The 21015-nt window shown below is 41.6% G+C and overlaps 2 protein-coding genes across 3 annotated transcripts; one reads left to right on the plus strand and one right to left on the minus strand.

Moving 5' to 3' along the window:
• The first annotated feature begins 297 nt into the window (after positions 1–297).
• snap29 (synaptosome associated protein 29) lies at positions 298–4101 on the plus strand. The gene is made up of 6 exons (XM_022765240.1): positions 298–399; positions 1512–1748; positions 1902–2095; positions 2291–2376; positions 2461–2565; positions 2739–4101. The coding sequence occupies exons 2-6, from the start codon at positions 1512–1514 to the stop codon at positions 2897–2899; spliced, it is 783 nt and encodes a 260-aa protein (XP_022620961.1). The 5' UTR covers positions 298–399; the 3' UTR covers positions 2900–4101.
• Positions 4102–6953: 2852 nt separating this feature from the next.
• Positions 6954–19798, minus strand: LOC111236506 (somatomedin-B and thrombospondin type-1 domain-containing protein-like). 2 transcript variants are annotated; one of them, XM_022765260.1, is made up of 5 exons: positions 19314–19798; positions 11698–11880; positions 11222–11312; positions 8868–9026; positions 6954–8452 (listed from the first exon to the last, which is right to left on the minus strand). In XM_022765260.1, exons 1-5 carry the CDS (start codon positions 19561–19563, stop codon positions 8347–8349), a joined length of 789 nt encoding a protein of 262 aa, XP_022620981.1. In that variant the 5' UTR covers positions 19564–19798; the 3' UTR covers positions 6954–8346. The 2 variants fall into 2 exon arrangements, with proteins under 2 accessions (XP_022620981.1, XP_022620980.1); XM_022765259.1 differs by having other exon boundaries at positions 11698–11883.
• Between the last annotated feature and the right edge of the window lie 1217 nt (positions 19799–21015).

Here is a 21015-nt window from a genome sequence, read left to right on the forward strand (position 1 = left end):
CTTGTTGCTTATGATTCATGGTAAATGTCACATCCACACATTTAAATGGACAGGGTCCAAACCCTGCTTTCATCGTTTTGTTGTTGAACTCAATATTTCACCTTAATTAAAGATGTGAGGAACAAAAAAGCTAAGAAGACTTAGTATTTAGAAATATGTATTTAATATATATATATATATATATATTAAATATTATTTATATTTAAAAAAAAATCAGAATAAGACATAAATGAATCATGTGAAAGTGTCAAAGTTAATTGCTTATTAATTTTCGTCTTATGCGTTTCTGATGCGCAGGAGTAGTCGTTGGGACAACACGCGGCTACGTCACCGAACGTGATCGGAAGTAGCTCACAGTCAGCTGAGCAACAACAACGTCCACAGCTCTAACGGTCAAAGGTTTGTCTTTAAAATCGATCATCCCTGTAATTTTTATAGCTTAATTTTATATACTATCTATTCTCTTAATAGAAAACGCCAATGTCGGCACAGCGTCGTCGTGTCTTGGCTTATGGGTGTGGTTGTTTGGCTAGCTTTCAATCTTTGGTAATTAGCTAGCAAGCCAACACCCCTCGTTAGCTTTAACGCTTGAAACATTGTAATATAGCTATTGTACAGTAACAGTTACTTTCCGTTTATATCGTCTACTTGTTTTAGCAGTTGATTAGTGTGAGTCATTGTGACCGTTGTATTTTAGCTAGCTGAAACCAGCAATCTAAAGATCGAGTCAATTAATTTCTCTCAAGGTTGGGATACCATCTGTCAAATTAAATAAGCAGCGGTGGAAGAAATACTCGCATCCTTTATTTCGCTAAAAAAAAAAAAAAAAAAGTAGCAATGGAATAAGTTAAAAAACTCTGTTACTCGTATAGGTGCTGAATTCAAAATTGTGAAACTGTAAAAGTAAAAGTGTAAAAGTACATAAGTATTATCCAATAACATATACGTAAAGTATCAGTAGAAGTTTTGTTTTCATTCTGCAGAGGAGTGTTAACTTGAAGTAGCAAGTCCTCACAAATAATTTTTCTTTTTCCTTATGGACCTTTTTGTCGCCATATCAAAAGGGCTTTTAACAATTTAATGCTTTACATGCAAGAGTCAAAAATTATAGTAAAATTATTAACCTGACTGCTCTGACCAAAGACCCAAACGCCATACTTTTTCATTTGTAATGATGTGAAATTAAGAAAAACAACTCTTTACATTTGCTATGTTGTATCCAGAATGTTTGATCAATAAATTAGCATCAGAACTGTAATCCTATTATTTAATCTTATTTTCCACCAGCTAATAATTTCATTTTGTTCCTAAGAGATTTTGTTCCCATTTGAAATATGGTCAAAATCCCCACTGTCCAGCTGTTCATGGAAACAAACTCTCTGTTGAGTATGGAAGTTCATTCGAAGTTCATTCTTATCCTTGGAAGTAGTAGCTTGACAAAGATGTAGCTCATGAGATACAGTTGAAAGCTCTGGATTGTTTTGTCAACACATTGTGTGTCTCCTCCATAGATGGCCTACCCTAAATCCCACAACCCGTTTGCAGACGATGACGATGAGGAGGACTTTAGGCCTAAAAGTAGGGGTTTTGATGATGACCCCAGTGACAGTGGCATGAGTGAAGCAGAGAGGAAGCAGCGGTACCTCCAGCAAGAAGTGATGCGTACAGCTCAGTCTGCTGTGGACAGCAGTAACCGCTCCCTTGGCCTCATCTATGAATCAGAGAAGATGGGTGTGGAAACTGCAGAGGTATGTCAAACTAATCAGCTTTTCACTGGAACACAAAGAATTACATTGTCTTCGAGAGGGTGACAATCAAACTCTCCCCCTCTCTCTCTCTCTTGCTCTCTCTCTCACTCTCTCTCTCTCTCTCTTTCTCTTTCTTTGTCTTTGTCTATGTAGGAGCTGATGCGACAGGGTGAGGTTCTGAAGAGGACAGACAAGATGTTGGACAACATGGATCAGGACCTGAAGACCAGTCAGAAGCACATTAACAGTATAAGGAGTGTGTGGGGTGGCCTTGTCAATTACTTCAAGGGCAAGCCAGAGACAAAGCCACCACCTGAGCAGCCTAAGGCCTACCAGGGCAGTGAAAGGTAAGATTCAGTCTGTCAATATGAATCACAGTCATGTCAGATAAAACCATTACAGTATTGTATCTTTACATCATCGGTTGCTACTTCATTCTTAGCAACTACATTTTAATTGCTATTTTGCATTTTCCAGCCACTTGTCATTGACTTTCCTTGATAAATAGTTAAACAATACTTATCTGACTTTCTCGTGTTCAGATTACAGAATGCCATGTCCAGCAGCAGAGAACATGAAGATAAGTACCAAGCCAGCCACCCCAACCTCAGAAAGATTAACACAGGAGGTAAGAGTTTGCACTAGAACCTCAGCATGGCATAACCATACCACAAACTGACTGCCACCATTTTTGATTTTTTTTATGTTGCAGGATTTGGAGCTTCTGCATCAGCAGATGACAGCTCGTCTAGACAGAACGGATACCCTCAGAATAGACACCTTAGGGAGGCTCACCAGACCCTCGACAATAATCTAGGTAAAAACCATTTCTGTTTGATCATAATACCAAGTTTTATACAATGCTGTATGAGAAAGATGCAAGGGGATGATATCCCTGCCTTTGGTAAGGTTTAAATTTATTTACTATAATTTACACTGCACAATTACACTATTCTTTCAAATGCATGACCTTAAAATATCCATTGATAGATGAGATGTCCGATGGCTTGAGAAGACTAAAGAACCTTGGACTTGGTCTCCAGTCTGAGATAGAGGACCAGGACGACTCCATTGATTCTCTGATGAATAAAGTGGACAAGATGGATGTCAAAATCCACAACACAAACCAACAGATTAAAAACCTCAAATAAAACAAACGCCTGGACTCACTTTGCAGAGACAAAGACACCATCCTCTCACTTGGTTTCCATCCTGGCCTTTGTCGAATACACCTGTTCTTTGATTTAGTCTTTTCTTCTTCTTTTTTTTTTTTTTTGAACTCTCACAAACGAACAGGTGAAAACTTTTTTTAATCCATATTATTTTCTTCTTGAGTGAATTTTCCATTTCTGTTTCAGGTTAGTCCATGAACCCACGTTTGCCTATTTCCTCCCACCACAGACTTTTACACTGACATGTTGTCTTGGGTTTTGTCCAGCTGACTCTTGCACATGCCTCTAACAGTTATCCTACCTTAAAATGTGATTCCTTTACATGTTTGCTTCGAAGGGAATACTCTACTCCGTGTGTGTATGAGATGTAAGGGACTGTCTCTGTCTGGATAAAATCTGATTGTTTTCTCCATAAAACTCCACTGCACTTCTATCTGATTGTAGTCAGCTGAATCTGCATTGGTTGGGTGATTACAGTGTCAGCTAGATCAGTTTTTCTCGGTCACCAAAGACGCACAATTGGCTGCTAGTTTGCTCGTCATTCAGGCAAAGCAGATGAATGGTTTGACAAATGAATTATTAACTCAGTAAACAGGCAAGAACACTGCACATGTCTAAAAGCAGAATGTTTTGTGTGTAGGATTAATATCCTGGACCTGCCTCCACATTTGTACATACAAGTCTTGCTCAAGTCACATTTGCCTTACATGTAATTTGTTTGTACAGAAGACTAGCTTTTGGTTCTGTGCCATCGCTCATAGCTTCCACGGATACATCTCATCATAATGCTTCACTTTTTAAAAAATCTTCAGTATGAAATTGATTTTCTTTTGTCTGATGTATGCTCATGTTCTTCTGTTTGTGGCTTTATATAAATTGTTTATATTGATCTTTATCATTCTGAATGCTGCAGAATGTGATGGAAATTATTGTACAGCATAAATAATGTGAACAAGTTAGCTGTGAATATAAAAACTCTAGAAACTGAAGGAATATCTGCAATATTAGAATCACAAAACCTTCCCCAACGTGTTATGTTTTTCAGAAATTAAAACACAAGGCTAATTTGATCAAGAATAAGAAAATAAATGAGGATTCATGGTCACAAGTGTTTCATTGTTATCATGCTTATCATGTATTCTAATCAACAACCACATACTCAATAAAAGCCATTGTAAGGGTTGATCACATAAGGTGTTTTAGCAATTGTGTCACTGTTAACAGGAATTCAAAAGCACCACAAGGTGACGCCAGAGTTGTATGTTGGAATTTCCCTAAACTTCTGTAGCAATATACCACCGCTCACATTACTACAGGACCAGCGCGGTTTAGTTTTGCATTTAAATACATCAACTGGGTGATAATTAAGAATCATTTAGAATGTACCTTTTATTCTCCACGCACATGTTATAGTTGAAAGTAGCCCTGCTATGTGCATCAAAACTTCTCTCCTCTAGTAAAGGATCAAAACAATGAAATTATTATTGAAATCTCATTTCAGCCATTTCAAAAGAAAATTATATTTTACTATAATTAAAATAGACAAAAAAAAAAATTCTGTGTTATACTGACGCATGATGCTGAAAACAAGACATTTATTTCTGATAAGTTTCTTTCAATACGATCATCTTAGGGTGTGGGGGTGTTTACTACACTGGTTCTGTTGTGTACCAGCTGCGTTGCTGTGTGTAGCTCAGGTCCTCATGTCAAAGCATCTATTCATTATCATTCCTCTGTGTTGGACCAGCTGCTTCCACATAGGATACAAGCCTTCATTAGGGCGACTTACTAATTACAGTACACACTTCCCAAAAACACCTAACACTGGGGCGATGCAGAGGGAAAACAGGGGTACCACCTACTCAGGCCCCCAAGCTGAGGGAGGCCCCGGCATGTGAGGACTAAAAGGTGTTTTTGTCATACCTCAAGCACGTATATGTAAATATTGTATGTTTATTTATTTATATATATATATTATTTAAAACAAGGTTTAGTTGAATGCTCCAGATACAACAAACAACTTAAAAACTGAGCAACTATTGTGCAATTACACCAAACACGCAGGAACACAAATCTAAGAAGGTTTTCCCTGTGGTCAATTGTCCGTCTTCCAGAGAATTTGAATGAGAGACTACTGGTTAGGACAAGCTCCAATTTCTAAGGAAAGGACAATTGAAAATTCTGCTTGGAGAGAAAACCTATATGGCCGTGGGGCAGAAAAGTCTCAAGCTTGTTAAGTGATATTCTTTAATTCTCAAGGTTTGACTCCCTTTTGCCAAAAGCAGCGACTTATTTCTGTGACTTCAATGTAGTGATCACAGTAGAATCAAATGCGATTGTATAAGATGGTCAGACAGGGGCTACGGATAAAATGCTGAAGAAGGGACCTCAGGTCGAGGTGGCACCACACATCCACCGACACCACCAATAAACGGAAGTCACCTCTGGGTTCTTTCCCTTCACGCCATCCATGGGGGCCGAGAGGGCTTTGAACAGCTGTCTTGTCAAAAGCAAACAGTGGCCGTGCTGTGACAAAGGCCGTCGGTGCTGGAATGCCCCCCTTTTCAGCGGGCGTAATCCCAGAACACACTGCTGTCGGAGCCCATCAGGCACTGGGCCAGAGACGGGCCTTCCTGCCCTTTGGAAAGCGGGTTAGCAGCAGAGGCAGGGCAGCCAGGGGGGTAAAGCCTGCTTCAGAAGGGATGGACTGTCAGGCTGACAGCACTCTATTGCCACTGTTGTAGTAAGAGAAAATAAAGAGTTGTGCTGACCGAGGGGAGTTTGGTAGGGAGCTGGGGAGAGGGAGGGAGGAGGGCACAGAAAGAGGGGAGGGTGGCTAGAGAGATTAATGGAGGAGGTGAAGTTCAAGTGCCTCTGAGATGAAACACATGAAAGCAGCCAGCAGTCTGAGCAGTGTCTCTCAAAGGACTCATTTTGGAAGTGTTGATTTGTTAGATCTTGGTCATCTGGCTTTTTACAAAGCCATTTCTTATGTGCTTGTTGTCAGTCACAGGACTAGTGTACCGTTGAGTATACAGTGAAGTCTTTGGCATTTTTCTGTTTTCCATGTTCAGACAAAACTGCACTTCATTCATGAAGACAATGAGTGACCTCTGATATTTCTCAACTTCAGGCCTAAATAGGTGACATATGCAATGTTTAAAACCCCAAATGCATCCTTAACGTTGCTTTACCGCTTTACTCTCCTAGTTACACCCCTGCTTGTTTTGAAGGGCTTCACTGAACTGTGGTTTGATTGGTGTTATTTGTGTAATATGCGCTTGACAAATGTGTAGAAAACTGTCAACAAGGACAAGAAGCAATAACTTTTAACGAGAGTCACAACCTTTCAGGGTCAGAGTCAAGGTTTAGACATCCTCTCCTCCATGTTCACTCCACTCCATGTTAACTAGTCCATGTATTACATAATGTAACAGGCAAGCTGGGTTTCAAATTGTGCATTTTTGTGTTCTGTCAAGAGGACCCGAGCAAACACCAATGAAAGACGTACTTACACATGATGCAAGCTGTCCAGCGTCTCAGGCTTCTCCTTTAGTCTGTCCACACATCAAATCTGACAGTTATATCATGAAAACAAACCCCTAATTGCAGAAGAATGCAGCTCAAAAACATGATTATACACTTTGGCTGTCATTGTGCTTGTCGTCATCACATTTACAACCCAGGTAAAAATGTCAAGAATGCAACAAAAATGCGTTGATGGGCACATGTTTGCATAAAGTTACGTATGTTTTCCTTTTAACTGTGAGCTGCTGCATGTAAACACTGGTCAAACTGAGGGATATACTTAGCAGTGCTGGGTTCGTAGTAGTAATTGCAGAGTAGAGAAGTCATAAATGGATTCAGTGATACTTCCAGCACCTTAGCAGAGAAATGGCCGGGTGGAGCGGTGGTCATCCTACAATATCTAGAGTGGAGAAGTCAGACGTGCTTGGAAAATCTGTTATTGCTTAATCTGGATGCAATGAAGCAATTAAATACCCACATATGACAAGGGGAGGGGGGGAGGGGGTGACAGTATAGTTGTTTATTTTCACTAATGGACAGTGTACAGAGTATGCTGTGCTGCACTAATAAAATCATCACTTGATTTATAATAAATAAACACACAAACACATACACAGACATGGGAGAGAAAGAGAAAGTCACAGCTTTCAAGAAAGAAAAGCCCTTTTTTCTTTTTTCTTTTTTTTACTGGCACCACACGTGTCCTCATCTTAAAAACGAAGGCGTACAGAGCTGGTTGACTGACTCCTGCTTTTTAAGTCAAGAAGGTAACGCTGTGCATCTACAGTTTCTTTGACAGAAAACACCAAGAGACAACAAGAGCAGAGAAGAGAGAAGAAGTGCATGTCAAGGATCTGAGGGGGTTGATGGGAGAAGATTCTGTTAATTAATAAAATGGGAGTAACATGGCATGGGATAGTTATATTGGCTGATACTTTGATGAAATAAACTCCCCTGTGAATTTAATTGGATTTCTGAGCGAGGCAGGGAGTCAGAGAAAACAGTTCCTTTCAGTCACAGAGGACACAGAGAACACAGAGAACCACAGCGAAATTCTCTTAAATGGCTCTTTTTCCTCTCCAACAATATTAGGTCTAAACAGATGTGAATGATTTCCGCTATGAGTCACTTTAAACTACTAAAAACATCAGTGACTCACCATAAGAAGAGGCAAACATGTAAGAGGAAGCTTGATGGGAGACAAAGACACAAATCTAAGCACCTGAGAATCAATACCTGATATTCACCTTGACTTGCTGATGTAAATGTTTTTGTTGACAAGAAATAATATTGGAGACAAAACTGCAAAATACAGATATATTGACTAGCATTGGATACAATTTGGAGGAACCAGTTTTCAGCATCTCTAGCCTGCAGGTGATATAGGACCCTTTGGGTTGCGGTTTAAACTGGGTGCAGCAGCTGCTGTTTGGTGGTAAAACTGTTGGATACAAATAAGTGTAGCTATATCGACACGTATACATTACACATAAACAATCAAAAGTAGAAAATGTATAAAGCAAAATAATATATTTATATATTTATACATTATGCATTAATAAATGCACTTGCATTGATGGAGGTAGATAGCAAAGATTCAGAGGTAAAAAGGTAAATAGATGTTGCTGTGCTTTGGAGGAGAAAAAGTACATAACGTGGCTGTAAAATCTGAAGTTAAATGCAAGAATTTCTGTGTGCTTAGCAATAGTGTATACAGTACAGAGTATGAGGTGAAAGGAAAAAGTGGCAGGATGCTGCTGATCTCCTTGAGTTACCCATCCAGGAATCTGGATCGAAGGGGTCTGGCTTGGCTGGCAGGGCTCTCCACAGTTTTGCAGGAGGTGTTGAGGGAAACCTTTTCCCTGCACACGGATTTCTTGGGTTTGAATGATGTCAGCTCACACAAAGAGCACGGAGTAGGGAGGACAGCGGCAGCCCTCAGAAGACGACTCCCGTACCCAGGAGCCATGGCAGCCTGGGACTGACGCTGCTGCCCAGAATGTTCTGAGAACATAACAACCGCATCAGGCATATAGAGGAAAAGTCTTTTCATTATGAGGGATAAAAAAAACAGTTTTGAGGGAAACAATTTTTCCATATTATCCAGTGTCAGACTAACTAATTGATGTTTTTTTACAGCTCTGCACACTTTTTAAATGTATGTTGAACGGTATGCTTACTTTAGCTTTGGCCAACGTTTGACTGTATCTGTTTTACCACGTAACACATGGTGCATAACACATTATGAAAATCTCTGATCCCACTTCCAGTTTACACCTTACAGGATCTGTGTTGAGGAAGATATTTGGCTTATTCAGAAGCAGCTGTTGGACTACACATCTACACAGACCCAGTATCCTAAGCTTACAACCATCAGGGTTGTAATGGGTTAACATATCTTGTGGGTTGTTTGGTTTACCTGGTGCTCTCTAGGCCGTCACCTCCACAGCGGTCTGACTTTGACATGGCATCACTCTGACACTCTGCACAGACCAGCCTCTCTCTCACCAGCTGATTACTCCACAGTTTGAGTTTACACGCCGCACTGGCCTGTTTCACCCGCAGGTACACGCAGTAACTGCACGCACAGAGGGAAGAAATACAAGGAAAGACAGGAGAAGTGTCAAAAATAATTCTCGATTTTACTTACTTTTGATTCTTAAATGTGGCAAAAAAATAAATAAAATAAAAAATGCAGAGGTCAAAAAGTCAACTCACACATCCATGAGCTTAAAAACCTATAAACATAATCCTGTGAGAATCAAACAGGGTGCTGCTCACACAGCTCTGTAGCCAACAGCACAGCATCTGATATTTTGTTCTTTGGATTGAGCTTTGGACTCTTTAATCATTCACTCACGTATGCCTCTACAGCATCAAAATGTCCAGATGAAGACACAGAGACAGACACAGGCCGGGTTCAAGCGCTCCAACAAGGCCTCCCCCCTCTCCCCCACCCTTCAAGCGATCCAGCTTGGCTTGATTGATGAAAGCCAAGTGGTGATCCAACACAGCAAGCTGCACTTGCCCAAGATTATAACCAGACAAAAGCCAAATAGAATTTGGTTGATAACAGTCTGGCTCCATTTGAAGGTGATCCAGCAGTGTCATGGTCATCTGCCATATCCTCATATCAACACGGATCAGTCTGTGCACTGGAAACAATAATAAAGTCTTGTTTAGATCCCTGTTGTTCTCTAGCAGGAACTATTTATTTTGTCAATGACTCAGTCAGCTGTGACAAAAGAACATCCCCAGTAGGGAGGTTTGTCTAGGAAAACATCATGTTTTTTGTTTTTTTTCTCAGAATGATTCCTAAGGACATTGTCCGACAGTAACATTGGAAAATATCTTCTTGTGCAATAGTCTGATTTGGAGTGTTCAGAAAATCTTGTGCTTAATGGATTCTGTCATAAATCTTTATTAGCATAGGCATTTGAGATCATTTTTAAATTATGCTGAAATAAGTGTAATGAAGTTCTGCACATATATATGCACACATACCATTGCTGAAAAGGGATTTTTTTTCTCTCTCCCTAAATCAGGCTTGGACTTGTACATTCTGCCAAACCAAACCTCAAAAGCTTCAAATCCCTGTTCATACCACTAAAATGCTATGTGCAAAAAAAAAACAAATATCTTTATGTCTTAATTACTGAAAGATCTAAGATCATCTGTCAGGAATTAAAACAGATCTGTGTTAAGCCTCCAAGTGTTACATCTAAAATCTTACTCCTTCCAGTAATTTCCCAGAAATAACAAGAGATCCAAAGACAACTACAATCATCATTTTAACCCCTCATTTCCTGGATCAATTTCCATGACAACACCACGGACCTGTCAATGCACCAGATGTCTCTGTGAAACCCTAACTCTGTATGATCTGTGCTGAATTTCTCACATTTATGAGTAATGCACTTCCAATCCTCTGATGCTTTGTGTTGCAGTCAAAACAAAGGTATCCAATGTCCTTTTTAATCAGTGTGAAAGGCTGTGGGCTGTCAGGAAAACAGGCCATGATTTCATTCCCTTGTCTCTGATTTTTCCATCTCTGAGAACATCTGCAATCCGCTTCAGATCAAAGGTGACATCTCTGCAGGAAGGGTTCACCTCGTACATGGATTACAGTTGCCTTATCACTTAAGGCCAGCTCATGATGCAAATATTCAGTGTTGACGTTCAAGTTACCCAGTCAAAGCAATTTCAAGGCTCTGTGTACTTTTTCTCTAATCTTTTGTAGCGCAAAGTTGACCTTAAAGTGACCTTTGAAACTAAGGAAAAAAATAAAGAAAAACTGATATGAACCTAGAGTAAAATCCAGTGCTATCAGTGGAGCTGATAAGCCTCGGAGGTTGGAGCTGGAATGAAAGAACTTTATGCCAGAATTATTTTCTAACATCTGAAAGTTTCTTAATTATTAATAAACAACTGCTGGCAAGAAAGTAGAGCATTTTGTTCATTATAATTACAGCCAGGAGTAAGAGTTGTGTTTTTAAAGATAGAATCAAATATGCTTTTTAAATATTAAGCTTGTAAACTGCATAAATAAATAATGCTTGGCTAGCATTTTTGTCACCACAAAATCTCAGCCTCAGTGCAGTACCGGACACACGATCAGTCAACATTTCACACAGTTCAGCTGTAATTACTCCCTCTCTGCACTGATTGCAAATAAAAGCCAGTTCAAAAGAGGAAATCAAAGTGGGCTGCATGGCTGGGTCAGTAGTGAGCAGTCCTGTGTGTTTGTTTGCAGTCTGATAATAGAGGACTCACCTGGCCTTCTCCTCCTTCATCAGCATGTGTGGTCGTCTCCAAGGGTCCTTGAAGTTCCTCTTGAAGGAATCAGGCAGGATCTTTGCCACTTCTGAAAGTCAAGTGTGGGGATAGAAAGGGGGAAATGGGGGGCGGGGCAACAATGATGTCAGGTAAATAAATAGAGAGTGATGTGAAGTGCAGTTTTCCCTGAAAATCTTTTCTTGGAAGAGTGTTTATCTGAGTTCTGGTGTTTTATCACCGGATAAGTTGCTTAACAGTAAAGACCATAACTGAGGTGTTTTGAAATAGTGCAGCTGGAGATAAGGCTTCAGAGCAGATGTGCGCAAATGCGTTGCTTACAGTAAAACTGTTAACAAACGGTCCCCCAGAGAACATTAAAATACCAAATTCATGTTTAACAGCGTTCAGAGCAGGAGTCCGTGCATGCAGAAATGCACGTATGCAGGAGCACACAGAAAAGGTCACATTCTCACCTTTCGCAGTGCTGCATATGGCGTTGTTTCCAAAGCATCCTCGACGCTGTTTGAGGTCCGGACAGGGCATGCCTCCGTTTCTAGGGGGAACAGATACTTGGCGACTCCTTTCTGTGCTGCCAACTCCACATGGAGATGTGCACGATGACCAGGGACCCCATGATCCCACCACACAGTCAATGGCTGCTAGGGAAGCAGGGAAATACAGAGATCAGCTGGGGGTCTTTGATATATGGCAGCAGAAATGCACACAAAAAAAAAAAATCATGAAATAAATGTGTGAAAAATACACAGAAGGATCATCTGAACCTTCTTCTAGTTGTTTTGGGTTGCTTTAGGTTATCTCAGTGGAGGTCAAGTACTTTTGGGAAGTTAAAATGAGTGTCAATGGTGGAAGATTTAAAGGCATGAGGGTAGAAGAGAAAGAAAAATGTTTTTCTGACTCTAACAAGCTCTTTCCAGCTATGTTATCACGACAAGGGGTCTAATTCTGCCATGTCTCACTGCATGACTGAAAGTGTGAGCTGCAACCCACACCCAGATACAGACTTGCATGATACTGCACTGAGCAGGTAGGTGGGGTGGCAAAAAAAAAAAGAGTGACTGGGTCATTACCATCTACTAATGTTAGATCAGCCAAACCCCAGACTCTCCGGAAGTCTGCGACCCAGGTCGTGTGCGGCGGGCGTTTAAAATAAGGGTCTAATTTTGCATCCTGTTCTCTCTGGTTTCCCTCCACACCACACTTCAACACACACACACACAAATACAACACATAAACACAGCAGCAGCAGCAGCAGCAGCAGCAGCAATCAGTGTTCTGTAGACTGATTGAGCTAATTACATCAGGCTAAGAGGAAGCTGTATTAGTTAGATGGCTGCTCTGATCAAAGCCAGGAGTCTCCAGCAGTAATCAAGCCTTGTCCAACACTGAGATTTAATAGCAGCAGGGAGGAAGTGTGCCCGTCATAAAACACATAAACAACAGAGGAGAGAGGCACTCAAATGCTCACACACAAATTAAAAAATGCTTTTTAAAGATTTACACTGCAAAATTGTTCTTGGTGAAGTGTTATGTTAGTAGTGTGGAGCTGTATTTTCTCACTGTAGACAAGAAAAGTTTAATACAATGAGAGCAGGTGCACACAGCTTGAAACTCTCAGATGTTTCTTGGTGAAATTATAGGGAGAGGGGGGATAAATATACCATAGCTGAATCTAATCCTCCGTCGTCATCTAATCTACCTCACTCTGTCTTTATAATACACACTCACCACTCTCAGTACAATGCTGCAAGTGTGTGTGTGTGTGTGTGTGTGTGTGTGTGTGAACAGGAGAAAAAGAGAGCGAGAGAGAGAGAGAGCTTTCAAGGTGCCGCCTGTTCGGTTCATTCCCATGGTCCTGTTGGGGTTTCGGAGGGGGGGCGGCTGTCTCAGTGACACAGCCGATCCACAAAGCCACTGTGGAATCTCTGCATTCCTGCACATTAGTGCTGCCCACCTGACACTCGCCTTTCCCAGATCACCACACACACACATGCATACACACACACATCGAAAACAATATCTGTCAGACAAACCCACCCACTTGGGCTTGTTCCATCCTCAGTCATCACCCTAAAACACACAGACATACACATTTCTCTGTGTAGAGGGACACGGAGGTTCTTGAAAGAATACTCAAGGGCGTGATCGAATTAGACACTACAACCATATCAGCTTCCTCCTCTGACCTCCTCCTCCTCTTCTTATCCTTGCTCCTGTCTCCTCGCCTTTCCTTCCCTCCTACATCCTCTGACGTTCACAGGAGCAGTTACGATGTTGCTGTTTTTCTCTCTCACAGCGGGAAAAAACATGAAGGGCTCGTTACTGTTGAGGGTGTGCAATGAACCCAATAGGGTCGGCGAGTTCCCGCACCCAAGGGGGAAACAGGGCTATTACCCCCACTGATCGACACCGACATACACACAAACAGGACTGAGGCCCTGTCTGGAAGTCTCAAGCCTATTGGCCCCCGAGCCAACCAGAGGTCAGAGGGTTATTACCTAACTGTGGTGGTCCACAGCTATGTTTCTGGTACCACCAGTGCGACAGTCCCACCACCCACGCGATAACCCCGCTGACAGTCTGACACAGCCTGACCCACACAGCTTACAGCCACTGTTGTCCCCTGTTCCCATTGTTGACGAGAAAGTCCCCAGTTGGGAAGTGCGCCACCACCTTTGACCTCTGACCCCAATACAGGAAACAAATGGTGCTCGTTGTCAGCAGGTTCAGCTTTTGTTTTTTCAATGAGCTAATATTTTTTACAATGTGTTTTCAAGTACTTTAGATTGTTTTATCTGCACCTGACTTTAGATGTTTATTCTCTAATCTTTTGGAGCACAAGGTTGATGTTAAAGTAAAAGTGTGAGAAAAAAAAATGGTACAACCTACAGAACGAGTGGTTAACTTAAAGGTCCTGAAGAGGTATTTTCTCGATCAGCTTCTTGCTGTGAATGAAAGGATCCTACACAAACACGGACCTTTCTGCCAAAACAGTTTCCATTTTTACCGGTTTGGAGGAGGAGGAGGGGGATCAGTTTGAAACAGTTTAAGTCACACATTTTTTTTACATCATTCATGATTTAAGATTTGAAACCAGGTATTCAGGGATTTGGAGCATGATTGCTGCAGAGATGACGTGTTTGACATGTTTAAAAATGTAGCTAGTTAAACAAGAGAGTTGAAAGTAATATATATAGAAGAATATATAGAACTTCAGGAGAATAGGAGTTTGTTCAGACAGAGTTTGTGGGAGTGTGGCTAACCTTCCCGGCAGCTGGCAGAGCTTCAGACAAACACCACTCACTGAAACACAGGACTGAATGTGTATCCAACATCAGCACTTTTATCTCCCGACTTGTCAGCCAATCTCCAGTCACACTTGTTACAGTGAGATAATAGTGTACAATCTAGCTTTTCACATGGGCATTCCTTTGCTTTTTCTTTCACTCTCCCTGAATCCTGCTTCCATTTTAGGGTCTCATAACAAAAGAGCTGATTATCAGACCTGCCCGCCCAATTTGCTTTATCTTCTTCTCCCTTTATCACTTTGTCACACACTCTCCCTTGTTCTTGCTCCTCCATCTGTCTCCTTTTTTTTGGTCCTCCTTTTCACTCCCCCCCCCCCCCGCCCCCCCCCCCCCCAGGCCTACCCCCTCCCATCTCCTCTCTGATGGGACCCAGATGTCCAGCTGCTTTGCAGGACCACTGCACCTCAAAACCTCTGCGGCCACCCTCCCTTCCCATGTACAGAGCTGGGCCTTGGTCCCAATCAGACAAGCCTTATAATGTTTGGCACCACAAGGGAGAACCATAAGCCTGTTAATAGAGGTAAAGGACACAGGACTGAGCCCTAATAACAGGTTAGCATATAAATGTTTCCTGTAGACACCTTGAAAAGAGGAGCCAAACAAACCAACTAATTAAAAGGATTCATTACAAACACAGCTGAGACAGATTTTCTGTTGAAATAGCAGGACCTAAGAAGTGCTTGCATTGCATGGCCTCCCGAACTTTATTATAGCTTAAGGACGACAGACATGATACACAAACTCAATATATCAATTCTGAGTTTGCATCTTATCTAATGAACAACTTGGTGGAAGCAAAAAGTTGGGACAGACTCATAATGTAAACTCCTTTTAGACAAAGAATACATCATCATCATCATAAGTGAGACAAACGCCTTCAGGGAATGATAAAGATGACTTTCTTGCAACCAGGAGTAGTTATCCTGGTACGTGCAGTGTGTGAGCACCCGCAGAAACGTGATGGTTGGCTGTCTACAACAGCTGGCTTGTTTCAGTCAAGCTCGGCAAAGAACATGTGGGAAGCCAGGAAGGGAAAGAGGGAGTGAAGGTAGCTGGATAGACGCAAATATCGTCCAGCCCTAGAGGAAAGGAAGAGGAGCAGAAGCGCCTGCAGGAGAGACGGATGAGTGATGAGCAAACCTCCGGTGTATCTGAGGCAGAGGCTACGATATGTCTTCCTGCTGAAATGAGAATTAACAGACTCCTCAGTGGGAGGGGAGAGGAGAGGAGAGGAGAGGACCCCCCCCCCATCCTCCTGTGAGCCATTAAATAATCTGGAGTCAACTCCCCACATGGATTTCTAACACTGTACATACAGTATCATTCATTTGTGACAGTTACTCGCATTCTATCCCCTCCCTTTTCTATCCCAGAATGCCTTTTGACAACCCTAAGTTATAGCATAGCAAAGAAACGAAAGCGAGAGCCAAAAAAGTGTCTCCCGTCTTATCTTAAGGCTGTGTTTCATTTTGATGTAGTGAGGCTTCAGTCAGAACAGAATTAGGTATCCTCTCAACCCCCTCAACAATGCATTTGTCCACGTATGTTTAAAATGAAACGCCACAGATGAAAGCTTATGAATGCTTAGTTAAAAACCTTTATTTTTAGCTCAGCTGGGGGAAAATTTTCACATAACCTTGCCAAGCCAGCCATGAATAATAGCAAGCTTAGTTTTGCTGACATTAAGAGACATTAAATAGACAAGCATCCACTCAGAATCAAGCCCAGGAGCTAGAAGACACATATATTAGCAAATTATGCAGACTGGTTTGGATGATAAAGATGATAAACTGTGTTAACTTGACATATATTGACTCCTCAACTTCAAAACTTCACTTTGTGGTCCTAAAAATTCAGGGCTGCTGAGCAACTCCACTATCAGCTGAAATGTGATGTTTCCACAAACTCCACAATTTTTTCAATGTTTCAAACCTGGAATATTTCAAACACAAGAATGGCTCAGTAAGTGGTGCATTCAGTCAGTCAAGGGGAGAAAAGCTTTCTGGTGCTACACCTTCTGCAAAGTAATTTTTGTTTATGCCCATTGATGATGATTTTAAGCCAGGAAAATGTCTCCTGAGCCTTGCCACACTGTGATGAGTGAGGCAAAAATGGGCACAGAAATGCACAACACATCACTTTAAGTTGCTTTGGTGGTTGTGCTGAAGGGAGGACAATTTTTTCCTTAAAAACCTTCCACCGCAAACTCTTCTTGTTTTCAATTAATACCTCACAGCTCTTAACAGAGCAATAAAATCTGACTTATGTCTACTGGCGTGCACAGGAACATCCTCCACACTGTTTACACACAGCACACAGTCCTGCCAGATACTTCATTTGAACAACATCTCTGGAGAGAACAATTTCACATTCTGAAGAGCTTTAAGTGTCTGAGTCCAAGTGGTACAAACAGTCTGCCTCGCTTTCTGTCTCTCCTCTGATGTCACCCACTCCAAGCTCTTTGCTCGGCTACAGCTGACACGTGTTAATTACAGACTGTGACGGACAGTACACAGACAGACTCCTTGATGTGCTACAGACCTGCAGGATCAGGATCAGATAAAGTCTCAGAGAGTAATGTGGGTGAGGAAATATCAGGGTGCTTTGATGGAAGTGGGTCAAGCTGTGTTTATACTGTAAAGATGCTCAGGTTGCAAAGGGAGGAAGTCAGAATGTTTTTCTCAGTGCTCACTGGTCCACACAGGGTTCAAAGGTCATGGTTAAGATGACATCACACGTCTCTCTCCATCAAAGATAACATCCTAAAAGTATTTTTCTACAGCTGCTACTTTCTAAATTGAAAATGAATATAACCCTTACATGAGTATTCAGCAGTCATGTCTTGATTCACAGCTGTTCTGCACAGTAGCCACATTCATCTGGAAAACACTCTCCAACCTGTAACATGTGCATCACACCAAACTGAGACTCTGGTCTTTGTTACTGTACTGTGTCACATCGGAGCGACACATGAGGTCCACGGTGCTAAAAGTCCTCATCTGACACGTGAGTGAACTGATGCACATGGCAGCCGTCAGCTGACCTCCGAGGGACCAGCTGCTGTTGAACAACACAGTGATGACTCAACACTGACCCGAGGTCAGCCTGGCAGACACATGGGATGGATAAAGTGATACCTGGCTGCTGGCTGCCGGATGATAAATGCCATCTCGACATGCCTCTTTGATTGGTGGATGAAAAACACAAATTGAGATTTGAGTCTGCAATATTTCTTCCTTAAGTGTAGCAGCACTGCAGAGTGCATTCATTTGTGCTGAAAATGCCTCTCTACAAGAAACCTTTCTCCATGCGCAATCAGTCAACTTGGTAGTTCAATTCAAAAGCACAAACAGAATCTTGTATGCATAAAATCCTTACTTATTTAATGTAAAACAGTTAGATCACTGCAATATTTTAGAGTTTCTGCACATTTGAAGAACTGTACTGGTGTTTTTGAATGTTTTAGCCTATTTAATGGTCTAGACATCACATTTAATTAACATTACAGCAAAACACTTCCACTGTTTAAGATAATGCAGTTCAAATTGTAGATTGATTAGAACATGCTGCTTGATGGATGATGATGGATCAGGATTCTCAAGCAGGAATCTACAAATCAAGTTAATTTTACTTATATAACCCAAAATCACAAATTTGTATCAAAGGGCTTTACAATCTGTAAAAAAAAAATTAAATAAAGCTATATGTTACATGATGCTAATTGTAATTTAAGTATACAAGTATTGAAAAAGTAAATTAATTAAAACGTGCAAAACGCTCATATGGCTCAGAGTGATAAACAGATGGTTCACAGCTATTTTTGCTGTGAACAGTGCGGCCTAATAAAGTGTATCACTGCTTCCATCGCAGCACTTATGTACCTTTAAGTGACTGACTCAAGCCTGGATGAGGCAGCCTGCTCACATCACCACACAGATACAGCACTCAAACAAAGGTTCACTATGTAAACACTAAATGTGACTAAATAGAAGGACTGCTGCAGTATTTTAAGTGCTCTTTGACTTGTAGGATTGTCCATGCAGGTGCTTGTTAGTGTGGACTTAAGATAAGGGTCACACTCTTAGTGAATCACTCCTCCTGAAGTTGAGGCGTTTCAACATACTGTAAGAGCAGCCTCAGTTACAGGTTGGAGAGTTTCCTGTGTGTCACATCTCAGACACAGCTCCACTGTAATCCTGACCATCTTTGGCAGTTTGTTTCCATGGTGTCCATCCCCTCATTTGTCCATATATAGCAGCAGCAGCAGCTTGGATGATGGGGGAAGAGGTTACCCAAACTCACATTTAAGGATTCTCTGAACGACTTAATGTCTCTTTCATGATTCAAAGGGGAGTTTTTATTTCTTTGGTCTTTCTTATGATCAATCACTCCACTTTCCAACCACTTCATGGCCAGGTTGTGTAATTTGAAGCTTTGATGTGAAGGCCAAGGGTCAACCCTACAAACTTAAAAACACATACATACAACCTGCCGCTGAAAAACACACCATGAAGACAGGAGATACCCCTCCAAGTCCAACCCCTACAAATGGTCACCTCTGGCTAAAACAAACAGCTAGAAACAGCTATGTGTAGTATGTCTCACTGTCTCCGTGTCACCTCCATGCCAGCCACCTCTGGCTCAAACTGGACAATAATGAACAACAGGCGTCTCTGGACAGGACACAAACCCCACAAGCATTAACAATTTCTGACATTATTTGATTACAGATTTCAGTGACCGCGACAGAACAAGTAACTCACCAGATATTTGGCACACACGTTGATAGTCTTCGCAGCAGTCTCCGGTTTTCTTACAGTAGGTATCACAGTAGCACACCGTTTTCCTCTTGGTGTACTCAAAACATTCGTTATTCCGGCCGGTGCAGCAGTTTGGGCTCTCCCTCTCCCTGCAGCCCGCTTCAGCCCGTGGAACTATTTCCCCGCAGAAAAACGCCAAATATCCACAAACGACGAACCCGAGACGCGCTGAGCTCCATCCTTGCGCCCCCATGACGGAAACTTTTCTAGGTCCACTTGCTCCACACACAGACACGCACACACACAACGTTGGTGTATGCTTCACGTTGGATGGTGATTAAAAACTAAACAATGTTATTAAGACACAGATGGTATTTTCTATATAACATCCAAGTGCAACATGGTCCTACTTACGAAGAAAACGAGGTAACTTCTGCACTGACACCTACACGAACAACCGATGCGTAAAAGTGGAGCCTGTGTGCGCACCAGCTCTCCTCTACCCTTCTGTGGGACACCGCCCCTTAGAGCTACTGTTGGTTATTAGCAAAGACGTACAGTACCAGCCTCTCTCTCACTCCCTCTCTTTCTCTCTCTCCCTCTCTTGCTTGAGTAAAAAAAAAAACAAGTGTGGTATTGCGGAATCTGTCCTCTCCAAATGTGTTGGACCACTTCTCCTGCCAGGAAACAAGTGAGGATCAAATCAAGACGACCTTGGAAAAGACTGTCAAAATATGAGCCGTAATAAAGACATTTACTTATATTGACTTGCACCAAGCTGGAACCAAAGATGTTTCAAGGAATTCAAAACTGCTGCAAACAAGTGAAAAAGAAAAGTGCACCTCACGTGTCTCCCATTACAAAATCCGTAAACAGAAAAGTATCTAAAACCGCCGAGATTTCATCAGAAAATTTAATTCAGCACCACGGACAGCGGCGCTGCCACTTTATAAAACCTTCATTAGTAAATAAAAGCAAAGTTTACTTGAAAACAAAAACCAAATTCTGCGGAAGGTGAAAACGGTTTTTCTTGAGTTGCAGCAACAAAACGATCTCCGCTGATCCCGAAGGACTGAGAGCTTCCACCCCATTGAGAGAAAGACTGGAGAACAATGACATTACTCACCCTTCACTTGTTCTGAGTGAATGGAGGCTCTGGAAGAAGAAAGCAATACTGTATATATGAGATGTACTGTATCACAGTTTCTGTCAATGATGTAGACTGATTGAAATATTAGGTCTTTAATCGTGACAGCACGAGGTGGAAAGACATGTGTTGATGTTTTTTTTTCTTATTTACTGCACACTCCCTTCTGTCATACCAGGGCAGGTTTGCATGGTAATCAACTATGCACTCTTCACATGGGCAGAAGTAGCTTCACTGTTGCCAAACCAACTTTGTAACTGCACCATGAAAGCTGCTTTTGTTAAGAATAAGATTTCGTGTGGTCTCATAAAACACATTCTTAGTTGTTGTTTTTTTTGCCACCATGGTCACCACCAGATGTTACTGGTAACTTACCTTTCACAATGGGAGTCCAGATGCATTGCAGGAGTTTGAACTTTTAATCAAAACTGCTCCTCATTTGACAAGATCTGCTTCTAGAGGTTAGTTTGCTGATGCAGGTTTGACCACTTACTGTAGGCACAAAGGAAACTCAATTTTTAGTGTTTGCACTACTTATGCAGAATAATAAAGAGGAGT

Source organism: Seriola dumerili, unplaced genomic scaffold (assembly GCF_002260705.1).
Source record: "Seriola dumerili isolate Sdu_G_001 unplaced genomic scaffold, Sdu_1.0 BDQW01000668.1, whole genome shotgun sequence".
In the NCBI taxonomy this organism is placed as follows: Eukaryota; Metazoa; Chordata; class Actinopteri; order Carangiformes; family Carangidae; genus Seriola; species Seriola dumerili.

Bases quoted from the DNA above. Each gene is read 5' to 3' on its own strand.
- snap29 (XM_022765240.1), top strand. From the start codon at position 1,512: ATGGCCTACCCTAAATCCCACAACCCGTTTGCAGACGATGACGATGAG. The intron at 2,377-2,460 runs GTAAGAGTTTGC...TTTATGTTGCAG, and splicing joins CAGAAAGATTAACACAGGAG to GATTTGGAGCTTCTGCATCA. The intron at 2,566-2,738 runs GTAAAAACCATT...ATCCATTGATAG, and splicing joins GACCCTCGACAATAATCTAG to ATGAGATGTCCGATGGCTTG.
- LOC111236506 (XM_022765259.1), bottom strand. From the start codon at position 19,563: ATGGGGGCGCAAGGATGGAGCTCAGCGCGTCTCGGGTTCGTCGTTTGT. The intron at 11,884-19,313 runs GTGAGTTACTTG...CTGCTTCCCTAG, and splicing joins ACGTGTGTGCCAAATATCTG to CAGCCATTGACTGTGTGGTG. The intron at 9,027-11,221 runs GTGAGTCCTCTA...CTGTGCGTGCAG, and splicing joins ATGAAGGAGGAGAAGGCCAG to TTACTGCGTGTACCTGCGGG.